At 43.3% G+C, this 13867-nt stretch overlaps 1 protein-coding gene across 1 annotated transcript; it reads left to right on the forward strand.

The window, feature by feature from the left end:
* The first annotated feature begins 632 nt into the window (after positions 1-632).
* NPTX2 (neuronal pentraxin 2) lies at positions 633-11643 on the forward strand. Its single transcript, XM_075436872.1, has 5 exons — positions 633-1198; positions 2636-2852; positions 6280-6524; positions 7940-8119; positions 10002-11643. Exons 1-5 carry the CDS (start codon positions 746-748, stop codon positions 10227-10229), a joined length of 1323 nt encoding a protein of 440 aa, XP_075292987.1. The 5' UTR covers positions 633-745; the 3' UTR covers positions 10230-11643.
* The last annotated feature ends 2224 nt before the right edge of the window (positions 11644-13867 follow it).

The following is a 13867-nucleotide window of genomic DNA, read 5'->3' on the forward strand; positions in this document are numbered from 1 at the left end:
CAAGAACTTCTGAAGCTCCTTCTTATAATGTCGCTGTCCCTGCCCCCTCGGGCATACACCTGCATACTGATCTATAGCTTCAACCGTCTCTTGAACCGAACGGCCGGCGGTACCCCGGGCTGCGGGAGCGGAGCGTGACTGGGCGGTGGCGGGGAAGCGGCGGGTCCCTCTGCTCGGCACCGGCCGGATCCCGCCGAGGTGCTGCGCCCAACGCAGCAAAGGCACCGACGGGCCGGAGCGAACCCGGCCGAGCCGGTCACCGAGATGGAGCCAGGCTGCCCAGGCCCCCGCGCGCGGTGGAAGGACGCGTGGCACGGGACGGAGCCTCCCGCTCCGACCCCGCCGAGGCCGCTCCGAGCAGCGGGCCGCGCTGCCGCCCTCCCCGCCGCCCTCCCCCGCTCCGGCCCGCACCCCCGACCCGCACCGCGCGGCAGGCAGGGGCGTGGCCGCCCCGGGGCTGAGCGCGCCGCCCCCGCCCGGGAGCCCCCGCACAGCCCTCGGCCCCCGGCACCGCGTGGCGTCACCGCCGGCCGAAGCCAACCAGCGCGCGCGGCGCGAGCCGGGCGCCCACCCCCACGCGCCCGCCCTGTCTATAAAAGCCGCGGGCCGGCGGCGGGTGTGGGAGCGGCGTGAGGAGCGTGGCGGGACGGGGCGGCGGAAGCGGCCTCCTGTCAGTCAGCGCCGCGGCCGGCTCGGCCCCCGCCGCGGCGTCCCCCCGCAGCCACCGCCCCGCTCACCGGCCGGGATGTTGCCCGTGGTCGCCGGGCTCCTGCTCGCCGTGGCCGCGGGCGGGCGGGGGTCGGCGGCGGAGGAGCAGGAGAGCCCGCCGGGGAGCCGCTTCGTGTGCACCTCGTTGCCGCTGGACGCCGCCGGGACGGGCTGCCCGCTGCCCCCGGTGCCCATGCAGGGCGGCGCGCTGCCCCCCGAGGAGGAGCTGAAAGCGACGGTGCTGCAGCTGCGGGAGACCGTCCTGCAGCAGAAGGAGACCATCGGGAGCCAGCGGGAGGCCATCCGGGAGCTCACTGGCAAGCTGAGCCGCTGCGAGGGCGCCGACGGCAAGTCCGCCGCGGGGACCTGGAAGAAGGAGCTGGGCAAGGGCAAGGACACCATGGGCGACCTGCCGCGGGACCCGGCGCAGGTCATCGACCAGCTGAGCCGCACCATGCAGACCCTGAAGGACCGGCTGGAGAGCCTGGAGGTAGGGCCGGGGTGCGGGGTGGGCCGGCCTCCCTGCCTCCCTGCCTGCCCTCCCGCGCAGAAACTTGGGACGAGTTCATGGGGAACCGGGGCTGCGGATGCGGCCAGTGTGCTTGGTCTTCGTGGAGATAAAGCCAAACTGGCCAAGCCTGGCTTGGCTTGTTTGCTTATTTATCGGCTTGCTTTAGTGGTAAAAAACCTGAAGGACTCCTCTGTGAATGTGTTCTCCCACTGTGTGGGGAGGTTATGGTTTTCCTGCTTGTCACCAGCTTAGTTTCTGTATTAATGTGTCCAAGTCTCTCCTTCTGGGAGTGTGACTTCATGGGGTTTGAGGTATAAAGCTGGCATCTTGGGCAGTAAGACCTTGGCATGTGGTACTTCTCGTTACCAGTGGTAATGAGAAGACTGCGTTGGGCAGATTGTGAAGAGAAGATGAGGTGTTTAGAGCTGACATAAAGTGAAAAGAACCTGGTTCTGTATGCCTGTGAGTAGAAAGGCGATTTGGTCCAAGCCCACCAGTAAGTCACTTCCATGAGCCTTTGGCCAGTGCCCGTGGTTGAGTGGCACTCACAGAAATATTTTGCGGAGTGTATTCCCACAGGAATCATGCTGGGTGTTGTTTTGCTTTGCACACACTGAGAGCTGTGTGTGTGTTCCCCAGACAGTCAGTGGTGATGTGAGGATTGGTGAGTAACTTCCTAAAGGTTATTCTGTGAGGTCTGCTGGACTGCTTTTCAAGTACGGTTTTGAATGATTTGATAGTGCAACATCCTTTGATTACTGTTGCTGTGTTTTAGAGGCATTTTTTAGGGTTGTAGAAGAGAAACTCCACTAGAATAATATGAGAGGTGGAACTGTTGGTTTCTTAGTATCCTTAAAGATATGAGTGTTATTTGATAGGGTGTGGAGTTTTTGCAGTTCAAATAAAAGTGCTTTCTCTGGTTAATACTTACAGTTGATCTAAAGAACATCTGACTTCCTTACTTTACAAATTGAAACTAAGGAAACTTTCATTTGGTAGTTTTGCTTTTGAAGTAGCTAACTTTTTACTTAAAAAGAAATTATAGTCTTTCTGTTTACTTACAGTGGCAAAGTCACTTGCAGTAAGTAAACAAAATTGAATAATCTGCCACACGTACCCTTACCAATGGGAGTGCATCAGACCTGGCTGCCTATATTGGCTTTATTGAAATTAAATGTGTGCAAACTCCTTCATATGAAATGCTGGAAGCCGCTAACAAAAGTGCCCTTTTGTTTCAGGACCTGTTTTGCTACAGTGCTGATAAAAGCACTGAACATGACAAGTGCTAAAAAGCAATGCCTCTTTTGTACTTGGAGAACTCGGTGATCTTGCTTTCTTCCCTTTGAATCAGGAGTATATCCACATTTCGCAGCTTCTGTTTTAGAAATGACAATTTTTTTCTCATTTCCCCTAAAGCATCAACTCCGAGCCAATGTGTCGTATGCAGTACTGCCTAATGACCTTCGAGAGATGCTTCAGCGGAGGCTTGGAGACCTGGAACGCCAACTCCTGAGCAAAGTGGCTGAGCTCGAGGATGAAAAGTCTTTGCTTCATAATGAGACGTCAGCCCATCGGCAGAAGACAGAGACAGCCTTGAATGCGTTGCTAGAAAGAGTGTCTGAATTAGAAAAAGGTAATCTGTGCAGAATCTAAATGCTTCCCTATGCTGATTAATTTTGTTTACTCCCTCCTTCTAGTGCAGTAGTCTAAATGTGGGCCTTGAGGGAAAGACGGTTAAGGTGCTGGACTAAATAGTAGGTGACAGTGCAAATACTTGGATTCCCTTTTTCCTTTTGTCACAGACATTGTGCTTGACAGGCTTTTGCATGACTTTGGCTTCCTGTCTCTTAGTTTGGCATATGTGGGTGGTTAGGATGAAATTCTTAGTGTTTGTGAAGCGGAAAGATCTACACAGAGGCAAGTGGAAATAGGAAGAAGTGTGTCTGGTGTCAGGTAAATACCTAGATAATGTCAAGTACATCTCTAAACAGAGCTGCCTTTCTTTATTTGGACTGAAAATCATACGGGCTAAATTATCACAGCTACCTTTGATGTAATGAATGGCGTTTTACATCAGAACCATATCCTGCTGCTTTGGAAGTATTGCTGATGGTCTTTCCTTTTTTGCTGGTTATAACCTTGGGTAACTGCAAATACTTGAATTGTCATATACCAAGCACATAACCTTCACAGTTTACAGTAGATTACACATGGTGCCACTGGGGGACATTCTCTTCATCCTAGTCATTTATTCAGATACTTCGATTAATTATTACTGAGATCTGTATGCATGAGTAGAGTCTATTTATTTGAATTAAAAATGCCCATGGAAAGGAGCTAAAGAACAAAACTATTGTTGTGTAGTGACTATATACACCTACAGAGTGGACTGTGTAGGGCTAGAGTACCAGTAAATATTGCTGCCCAATCTTTAAATGATTTTCCAAGGTGAACAGGCTCTTTGCTTAAAAGCAGCTTAATGGACATGCTTTTGAAATGGTGCAAACATACATATCTCATGAATTTTAAAATGCAGCTTAATGGATCCATTTCTGTAATATCTATTTTCATTTTAAAAGTGTGAAGGAGGGGGAAAAAAGAAGGATGAAGACAAGTTCTTCTACTGGCTCAGTCATTTACTATTGCCTGACAGGCAAGATAAAGCATAAACTGCAACTAAATTTCTGGAGCATTAGGGGCCTGTTGATGTCTTGCATGGCAAGTATTGCTAGTACTTTTCTCTGTAAGATGTGACTCATATTGGCAAGTCATCAGAAAGAGAAAGGGAGTGGTGGGAGAACAAGAATGTGTAACTTAATTTAAAAATAGCCTGTTCCCACCTTTATTTTTTGTGTGGGGAGAGACGGCTGTCTTAAGTCTCCAGGGAAGGAAAGAATTTGGGCCAGGAACCAAGACAGGCTTTTTTAGTGGTGTAATTTGCTCTCTATTACAGTGCGTCCTAGCTGTTCTGTGCCTTTGGTTCCTCTGTCAAATCAAAGTGAGCGTAATAATGATCTAAGAACTTAATGATTTTGTGGATTAAATGCTGACACTTTTGTTTTAAATGCCATATTGCTTAGCATTTCTTCCTGACAACTAACTAGAGTGTCATAAGCTCCTTGTTGTTCGGAGACTAAATAAACAGAGGAAAAAAACTCATCTTATAAAATGACACTATGAACAGATTCTTCTCTCTGCAGTTGTGACAGATAGTTACCAGTGGGGCAGAAGAGTTTGAAGTTTGTACAGTTGTACAAACTTTGTTGGGATTCCCAAAGTCTTCTGGTAATTCTTTCACTGGTTGTCTCCATCAACAGCAGCAGATGATGCATTAAAAAGCAGGACTGGGTGGAGGAATGATCTGGCAACTCATAGTACCTGGACTTAAATGTGATTCCTAGCTTTGGAGACATGAACAGGTCACTTGCTGTGTCTAAATCTATTTTCTTCATCTCTAAAAGGGAATAACAATAATCTGTGACCCAAAATGATTCAGATTCTTTAGGAAAAGGATTGTCTTACCCTGTGCATGTGCCCATTGTCCAGAACAGGAGGACTTTGTTATCATTTGGACTTGTGGATGTTTTCAAGTCATGAGAACAAACTGAAAAATATAAGAAAGGTTAATATTGTTTGTTCTTTTCCAACCCATTATTGCTTCCTTAAGTTCTTTCACAGACTGACTAATGGCCTTAATGGAGTGTGTTTCTTTTCAGTATGTGAGATTGGTTGTACCAGCCTAGTGGAGGTTGCTAAACGTTAGCTCTAAGACCCTGGGGTGTTTTTTTCTTAGAATTTAGAATATTTTGTTTTTTGGTCTAAGTTGCTGAAGACAGATGTAAGCATCAGACAAGCTTTTTCTTCTTCCACCCCCTCGTTCTGTGAAAAATGCTGTCAAAACACTTCAGTTGCTTCTGAGAATGGGAACTGAGAGAATGCCAATGGTTTAAAAATTACATATGAGAAATGTGGCAACCTTTTGTGGCAACAGCTCTTTATTTGGATTGGAGTGAAGTATGGCAAGGGGACTGAATTTGTTTCAGGAACGTGAGTAAAAGAAATGAGTGGGACTCAGAAGAACAGGTTGCCGAGAGGTTAAGGGTGACGCTACTACAGAACTGTAGGGTTTTACTTTGTGGCACAATGTGGGTTTTCTCTCTTCTTAGTATTTAATTCTAGAAAATTACTTGTAAGCAACTAGATCAAAGTATACACAAACTATATAATGCAGAGTATTGCAACTTTAGAAAGTTTTGGTCTTAAGAGTTCTCAATTTTATAAACATATGTGTAGAATATCTGGCTGGTTTTATCACATCCTTTAGAGAAAGCTAAATAATAATTTCTGCTTTTATATTAAAACAAATGTCTAGTGTTTGTGGTTCCTAACTTTATATTGCATTTTTCTTCAGGTCGCTTTGAACTTCAGCTTTATGGTTTTGTTCGGATCTCCTCCTGATTTGTCTATGGGACAGAAATCAGTTCTACTGAATTTAACTCTGCTTCCTGTAATATGTCAGCTTTTTCTTATTTCAGACTGGCCACTCAAAATGAGAGCATAAACCTGTTTCTCAGCCTGCTATCTCTAAAATGGGGATGCAGCTGCGAGCTCCCTGTGTAGCAGCAGTAGCGAAAGAAACACTGTTTTTGAAGCACTGTGCTTTAATAATGAGCATACCAGAGAATCTATGTTTAGTGACAGTAAATATCTTTTAAAACGGTTTGAGTTGTTTGAAATAGGCAGGCCTCCAGCCATGAACTAAGCAATGAGGAAAGAAAATATTTAACAGCCTCTCATTAGTTGTCTGCCATCTATTCTTTTGCTCTGAATGAACAGGAAAAGTAAACCAAGTAATTAGCATGATGTGTATAAAACCTAGTTGTATTTTTCTGTGCTGCAAAATCAACTCAGTAATAGTACTTCAATATATTTTTTGTGTACCTCTGAAGTGATTAAAATTCCAAAGATTCTGAATATCAATGATATTGTTTCTTAACCTGAATTACAAATACATTGTTTTGTTTCATGTTAAAGGTTTTTCTTCCTCAATGTAATTATAGGTAACAGTGCATTTAAGTCACCTGATGAATTCAAAGTCTCCCTTCCTCTTCGCACAAACTACTTATATGGGAAGATCAAGAAGACTCTGCCAGAGCTGTATGCTTTTACTGTATGCTTGTGGTTGAGATCAAGTGCTTCTCCTGGAATTGGCACTCCATTCTCATATGCTGTTCCTGGCCAGGCTAACGAAATTGTCCTCATAGAATGGGGGAATAATCCAATTGAACTGCTAATTAATGATAAGGTGAGAATTGACTAACTTTTCTTCATTGTCTACATAATGAGAAAAAGGCCCAGACCCTTGGTACCTCACTAGTAACTCTTTCATTCTCTTTGAGAGAAGCTAGCTCTGGGCCTTTGAGATGGTAGCATCTACTTGTCTGTTGTTGTCCATCTGTTTGTTGCAAGTTCATACAAGTACTCAAAACAAAGTTGAATGGTACATGTATTTGTGTGTTGAGACAAAGCAGTGTGACATCTAGATGTGCACACACTTATGCATGTCTTCTGAATTTACAAGCAGATCTTGGCTTCTGGGGTTTTATGAAATAAAGCAATATTTGAAGCCCTGCTATTGCAAAACCTCTGAAATCTAAGCCAGTTGCAGTATTTCTGTCTTTCTAATCCTAGAAGTTCAAATATGTTAAAAGAATTTTGCAGAAGACAGAGCAAAAAGCATGTAATTGTGGCTGGTTTTGTTATGCGTAGTGACTGAACATCAGTTTAAATACATTTTTTCAGACTTTAGATACAAAAAGCAACAAATCTCACACTACTTCATACCACTGATGGTTTCTCACAAGGTTCAGAATGAGGCTTGAGGGAAAGAAGACCTGTTGAAATTTGGCATTAAAACAGGTTATAAATACTTCCTTTCTCCCCACCTTCAGTTAGGCTTCCTAGTAACTTGCTGCTCTCTGAGGGATCTGGTGTTTACAGATCTACAACACAACTCAGGTAGTTCAGTCATGTGGCTAGTTAAGAACTTTTAACAGTCCTGTCATTCTCCCAAATCAGTAAAGGTGAAAAGCCAAATATTTGTGATGTTTTGTGGAAGAGAAGGAAACTTGAGTCTGCTTATTTTTAGCAGTAACTTTTTCTCTTCAATATCATGTCTGTACTAATAATGTTCCGTGAGGCTTTTCTTCAGCATCACAGCTGCTCCATAGCCCACTGCATTTGTGTCTTTATGTTGACTTGAGTAAGTTTTCACATCAAATTCCTAAAGGAGCATAATTCCTCCTTGTTTGGAGCCCTATGTAACAGTTCCTGCAAGTTTTACTGGAAGCAGGCAGATCCATTTGTCAGAGTTGTTACTGCAAATGGTGCAGGCAAACCCCAGATTTGTGAGCACTGGGTGGAAAGTTAGGACTAATCACTGAGATTTAAACAACAAATACCACAGATTAATATGCAGGATCAGTGGATTGATAGCAGCTTAGACTCTGGTACTTCTGTTGCTTGATTCCTGATGAAACAAAGGCTCACATCTAGAATAAAAAGCATGGTTTTATTCCTCAATTCAGGAGAGCTGGATGTGGATTAACTTCTGCTGCTGAAGTTTTTGCTTCTGAGGACAGAGTAAATACTGTCCCTTCTTAAATGTTGTGCTTGAACTGGTAGACTTTGCAACATGAATTATTATGTGTGTTTTTGTAGGTTGCCCAGCTCCCTCTCTTCATTAGTGATGGAAAATGGCATCATATCTGTATAACGTGGACAACCAGAGATGGAATGTGGGAGGCCTTTCAGGATGGAGAGAAGCTTGGCACTGGGGAGAATCTTGCTCCTTGGCACCCAATTAAACCTGGAGGTGTCTTGATCCTGGGTCAGGAACAGGTGAGTGAATGACAGTGTGTTTAGGACTTAAAAAAAAAATCAAACCTCCCCAAATAAACAGCAGTGTGAGAATTTCTTTGTTAAACACTTGATCCTGTGGTATACACAGTATCAGAAAGATTAAAACAAAGTAACAAATACTTAATGCAATCACACATTGATAATTTTATTTAATTTATTAAATAATTGGAATATTCATGTTGCAACTATTCCTACTCCTACTCTTAATGCTACACAGTGCAACTTTGTCAGTGAAATGAATAATGCCTTAAACCCTTTGAGCTGGATGGCTGGTAACTAGCAACGTGGCCACTGAAGTTACAGAAAAGGATGGAATTGGCCACTGCTGTTGTATGAGCAGTCAAAAAAGAGCTTGCTGAAAGAAGACCAAGCATAATTGCTTTGATTTGTTTGATTTTTTTTTTTTTTTTTAGCTGAAGCCAAATTGACTGTCCCCCGTAGCAGTTTACTGGTTTCCTCCCTTCCTTTCCTCTTTATCCCAAGAATCGCAAGAATGTTAGTCCTTGAGCCCTGGGATAGACCAAGGGAAGTGTGTGTATGGGGGCAAGGGGACGAACAACTATGAGCACTGGAGTGCTTGTAGGTAGATCAGGATCTTTTATAATTTGGCCTGCTATGGAGAAGTCCTTCCAGACTGAATTCTGCAGCTTTTCAGGTATGTAACACATCTTTAGCATAGTGAAGTCTGTCACTCATTCAGAATTTGATGCCTACTTTAAAGATGAGTCTGAAGTCAAAGGGGCAAACTCTAAATCAGACATTTGTTTCCTCATGAATGATGTAAGTAAATAATGCTCCTAATGTGAGTGCTAATAAAGTTTGAATATTAGTACTGCCAACAGAAAGCATTCATGGTAAGTCCTTTTTGAATATTGGAAAAAAAACCCCCAAACCAAACCCCCAAAGGATTTTGAATCTTGCTCTTCTATTTAACAACTCATTGAGCTATTGCCTATGAACTGTGTGGCTCTTTACATTCTTCTCTACCTGTTCTTTGTATGATTACACATATACTAAAAAATGAGTAGCAGGAAATAGACTTTCTCCAGGATTCCCAGGTTCACAATGGGGCAATGAAAAATTAGTTTTATTCTGATATTGATTTTAGTAGATACTTATCCATGACAGAATGGTAAGCTCAGAATCCTAATACACTCTGCATAGCAGATGCTCCAGCTCACTGAAGTGGCTGGCAGCTTTTCTGTAACTCTCTCATGATGTTTGCCTGTACTATGCTTTGTTCTAACCTATGCTATCAGTTTCGTGTTAGTTCTGATTGCACAAAATGTGTGATTTCTGTTCTTGAATAGTGGATTGAGCAAGCAAACACTTTTAGCCTTACACAGTAGCAGTTTGAGTTAGTCATTTGGTACAACCAGAAGAAGCCTGTGTATTTAGATTCAAAGATTGCCTTTTATAGGCCCTGCAGAAAACTGGTCAAGGGCTGCAGTTACGGTTTAATCTATAGCAATAAAGCTTTTGGAGTAACCTGACAGATCTGTGCAGTTCTTGCTGAAGTTCTCCTGTGCCAAGCTTGCAAAATGGGTCCAAAGTTAGCCTCAGTATTTAAAGCTGCCTTCCTGCTCTACTGCTTGTGGGCAGGGTTAGTTATGCGTAGCCTTTGTGTGATGGTATGCGGTCACTGCTGTTAGCCTTGAATTGTTTTGACACACTTCAGATTGGAGCTTTTAACTGTTCCATAGAACATCTTGTTCAGAGTAGCCCTTCTAGAAACTTGAAGTTGTTTGTCTGACCTAGCTCTGCACCTGCTAGCAGTGTGGCTGGGGAGCGAGTGTCTTCAAGTCTGAAGAATCAAATATTGAAATAACCTTCTCTAATCCTAAATCTTGTGTGCCTAAAGGACACAGTAGGAGGAAGATTTGATGCAACTCAAGCCTTCGTTGGGGAGATGAGCCAGTTCAATATATGGGACAGGGTATTAAAAGCTGAAGACATCATGAATATTGCTAACTGCTCTACCAACATGCCTGGCAACGTCATACCCTGGGTTGACAACAACGTTGACGTATTTGGAGGTGCTACTAAATGGCCTGTGGAGACATGTGAAGAGCGTCTGCTAGACTTATAGCTGCAACTGTTTCCCATTCAAGTGCCCCCTTTAGTAGGACAATCTTCTTTGCAATCTAAAGCACTTATTTTTCTCTCTGCCCTTCCCCAATCTTAATTCCTCAAAAGAATAAAAAAATTGAGTAAACTGCCTCAGTGCAAAGACAGCTGCTAGTCTGGGGCGTTGAGCCTGACAATGAAGGAAGCACTTCCTGGCTAGAGCAACCCTTGCTTTCTTATGACCTGATCCAAAAATATGCTTTGGCCTGCCGCAGCCTTTCGGTTAGGCCTGAGTTTAGTACATCAGTTCTTTCTGGCAGGGAGGGGGAACAGCCATGCACATGTTAACTATAGTGCTCCTTTTGATAATGTGCAGTGTTGACAAAGCACTAAGATTAACAGGCGAAGTATGAATCCTTCCTTCCAGTCTTATCGTCTCCCCTTTGAATTGAAGCCATTCTTTTTTAGCCCTTTTTAAAGAAAACACTTAATCCTTACACTACAGTGGTTATGGTTTAACTATGGGTAAAGCAGAACAGCCACTGTCTGAGTGCAAGGGTTGTGCTTTTTAATTTGGAGGTTAGAAATCCTTATTTTATCATAAGGAGGCAATGTATTTGAGACATACTATTCTAGTTCAATTTAAGGAGAGAGTGTAATCAGCATAGCTCTGTTGAAATAGCAATGCTTCAGGTAAGGTTCTGTCCCAAAGCCTGTCTCTGGCTAGCTGGGATCCCAGCGTCAATTGGTGGGTGAAAGATTGTATTTGTACTTTCTGTAGGCTGAATGTATTGAATTCGTAGTGACCTGGCCTGTAAACTTTTCTCTGTTTCTCTTGCTTTGGTCAATGTCTCTATTTTTTCTTTTAAATATACAAGCTGTGATTAAGTGAATTTCTGTTTTGCTTTGAAAGGCCTTTTTATGAGGAAGTGCCAAAGTTCAGTTTCTGCTTGCTGAGAATTGCTATATATTTTTCCAGCATAAGTCTTCTGCGCTGTTTTCTGTGTTACTATAATGGTCCTATGTAATATGAAAATGTGCTGATTTTTCAATTCTTGTTGACTGTCTCTTCTGTAAGCACTAGGCTGACTACTATATTTTTTTATCATTTTTCTCTCAATATTTTGCAAACAATGTTGCTGTTTTCTTGGCATTGATGTGGCTACTTGGTTTGTGGCTCGCAGATATCGAATGCACTGTACTGGGAAAGAGTTAATACTTTTGTTATTTAAAAGAAAAAGGATTTAAATGGGGGGAAGGGGAATTTATAAAGCTAAATATCATATTTTATTTTTCATATGTTTGAATTGTAAGAATAATATGGTGACAGTCCCATTTGTAGGATAAAGTTACATATTTCCATTAATATGTAGTATGCTGTTCTTAAAAGAAAATTCTTATAATGAACTTTTAATTAAAATGCACTGTAAAATGAGTCTTCTTTTAATTCCTTTGTAGTCACACAAGACACTGAATGTTCTCTCCTATAGCTCCTGTGAGCTCAGCTACTGTCTCTCTAGACTGATAGAAGTACAGCCCTATAGGCAGTTACCATTATTCCTTAAATGTCTTAAGGTGCAACCTTCACTGGGGAGAGGCTTTCCACATGCAGCTGTGGTGGGGTGGCTGGAGCTCAGACCTGCCTCCTGCCACTGCTGTCTCATGGGCACTGGTCTGTGACATGGCCTGGGGTACTGCCATTTCATTGGGGTGGGATGGGACACAGAGCATAAGGTCATATTTATTTTGACAGTTGTGAAAAGCTGAAAGTATGACCCCTTCTGGCTGTAAGTACAGGTTGTAGGCAACTTAGATGTCCTAAAGCAGTGTGAAAAGAACTGATCAATGATGAGAGGACTTGAAATGTGATAGCAGAGGCACTATGCTGGTGCAGGTTGTGAAACGCAATGTCCATGGGGCCTGCCAGTAAACCAAAGGCTCTGCTTGATAAGCTAACAAGTTGATAGTGCTCTCTGTAAAAGAACAACCAGCTGGGGCAGAAATGTTCATCCTGCTCTGCCATCCTTCTCTGGCTATGGGGAGTTTGAGGTTTCTGAGACATGTAACAACTTGATTTCAAATGTTCTCATTGTGATTTGCCTTAAAACAGACACCTCCCTGACCCACAGCAATACTTTCCCTGCCCTAAGAGAAAACCAAAATGCTCTCAATGTTGGAAGAATCTGTGCCCTAAGATCAGGGACAGTGCAAAATTCCCACCTCACATGAACTGGAGACCAGCAGAGATGTCAGCCCTCCAGTCACTGAGCCTTTCTTTATCAGCTTTTTTTCAAAAGGAGCTGAAGTCTGGAGTTACCTGTGCTGAGGTCTGCTCTGTCAGGAAATAGCTTGTGTATTTCACTGTTCTTAAAAGATGCCATGGTGGAATTGTCTTGGATGCCTTCCTTTATGGCTAGCAGCCTGTGTGTGGATGCAGTCTATCGTCTGAAACACTAGTTCAGTGTTTGGATTCATTGGTTGGCTGGGGGAAACAGAAGGCCTTTACACTTCAGCTGGCCAGGGTGATGTTTATTTAGAGTTATTTAAATACACTAGCAATCTTCTGTCTTTAGCACCGACTTTGACAATAAACACCAGAGTAAAAAGCTCCACCTGTGTGGGGAGGTGTTTGTGGGTGGGGGCTGTAAGGGCTTTGATCTGTGCACAGTGAGAACACCTGGTCTGGGGGCTGTTGTTGGGCTGGTGCTGGAAAGGGTGGCTGCTTGCTTCCTTGAGCTCTGCGGAGGAGGATTGTAACGGGGCCACTCTGCACTGCAGAAATCAATACTGGAAGTTGGCTTTTTTCTAAGGTATGTCGAGGTGTTCAGATGAGAGGGTGTTTGGGGACATGCATCCTGTTACAGCCTGACCTAGAGCAGGGATGGATCTTTTTTGCTAAACAACTTGGTCCTCTGGTTTTCAGTTTGTTTGGTTTTTTACTGATTACATAACCAAGATGGCAGGGATTTGGGGAAAGGGTTTGGGGTTTTTTTTAGACACTGACTCTTTAATAAAAGCCAAAGCTAAGCAGTATATGTTCTGCTGAAAAGGGTTTTTTTTATTTTTTATGTTATATGTTCTTCTTTCTCTTGTGCAGTAGTACCTTTTTGATTAAAAAGAAAAGATGTGTATTGATTTTTGTACCTGTATCTTGTGATGAAAAGCTACGGCTGTTATTCTGCTGCTCCACATTCTGGGAGTCACGTGTTTCATGTGCATATATAAGCAGATGGCAAAACAGGAGTAAATATTACCATATTCCAGCATCTATACTGTTTATGGAGTGTGGAAGTGACAAGACAACCTTCATTCCCAAACTGCTCTGAATACACAGAAGTAATAACTTATGGAAAGCTGAGTGACAGCTACAGCACTTGGAACATGCAGTAATACAGATTTCTAGAAAATCTGTTTCTGTTTCAAAACAGACAGAGCTAGGACTCCTAAAAGCGCTATCAGTGATGCTAACAAGTCAACCTCTTGGGAGCTGTGAACTTCTAGGTGTCCAGATGACTGCCTGGGTGTGAATGTTGTTCAGTCAGTTTTTGTACTGCACTGTTCTGCTTGTATATATTTGGTGCATGTAATGGCTGTCGAGCAACAAAGGATCTAGCATTTGGTATGTTTAAATCCAGGTTCTATTTCTTCAGAGATGGTTCA

Source organism: Opisthocomus hoazin, chromosome 15, assembly GCF_030867145.1.
Source record: "Opisthocomus hoazin isolate bOpiHoa1 chromosome 15, bOpiHoa1.hap1, whole genome shotgun sequence".
NCBI classification, from domain to species: Eukaryota; Metazoa; Chordata; class Aves; order Opisthocomiformes; family Opisthocomidae; genus Opisthocomus; species Opisthocomus hoazin.

Coding starts and splice junctions, on each gene's coding strand:
- NPTX2 (XM_075436872.1), top strand. CDS start 746: ATGTTGCCCGTGGTCGCCGGGCTCCTGCTCGCCGTGGCCGCGGGCGGG. Junction 2,853..6,279: donor AGTGTCTGAATTAGAAAAAG/GTAATCTGTGCA, acceptor ATGTAATTATAG/GTAACAGTGCATTTAAGTCA. Junction 6,525..7,939: donor AACTGCTAATTAATGATAAG/GTGAGAATTGAC, acceptor GTGTTTTTGTAG/GTTGCCCAGCTCCCTCTCTT.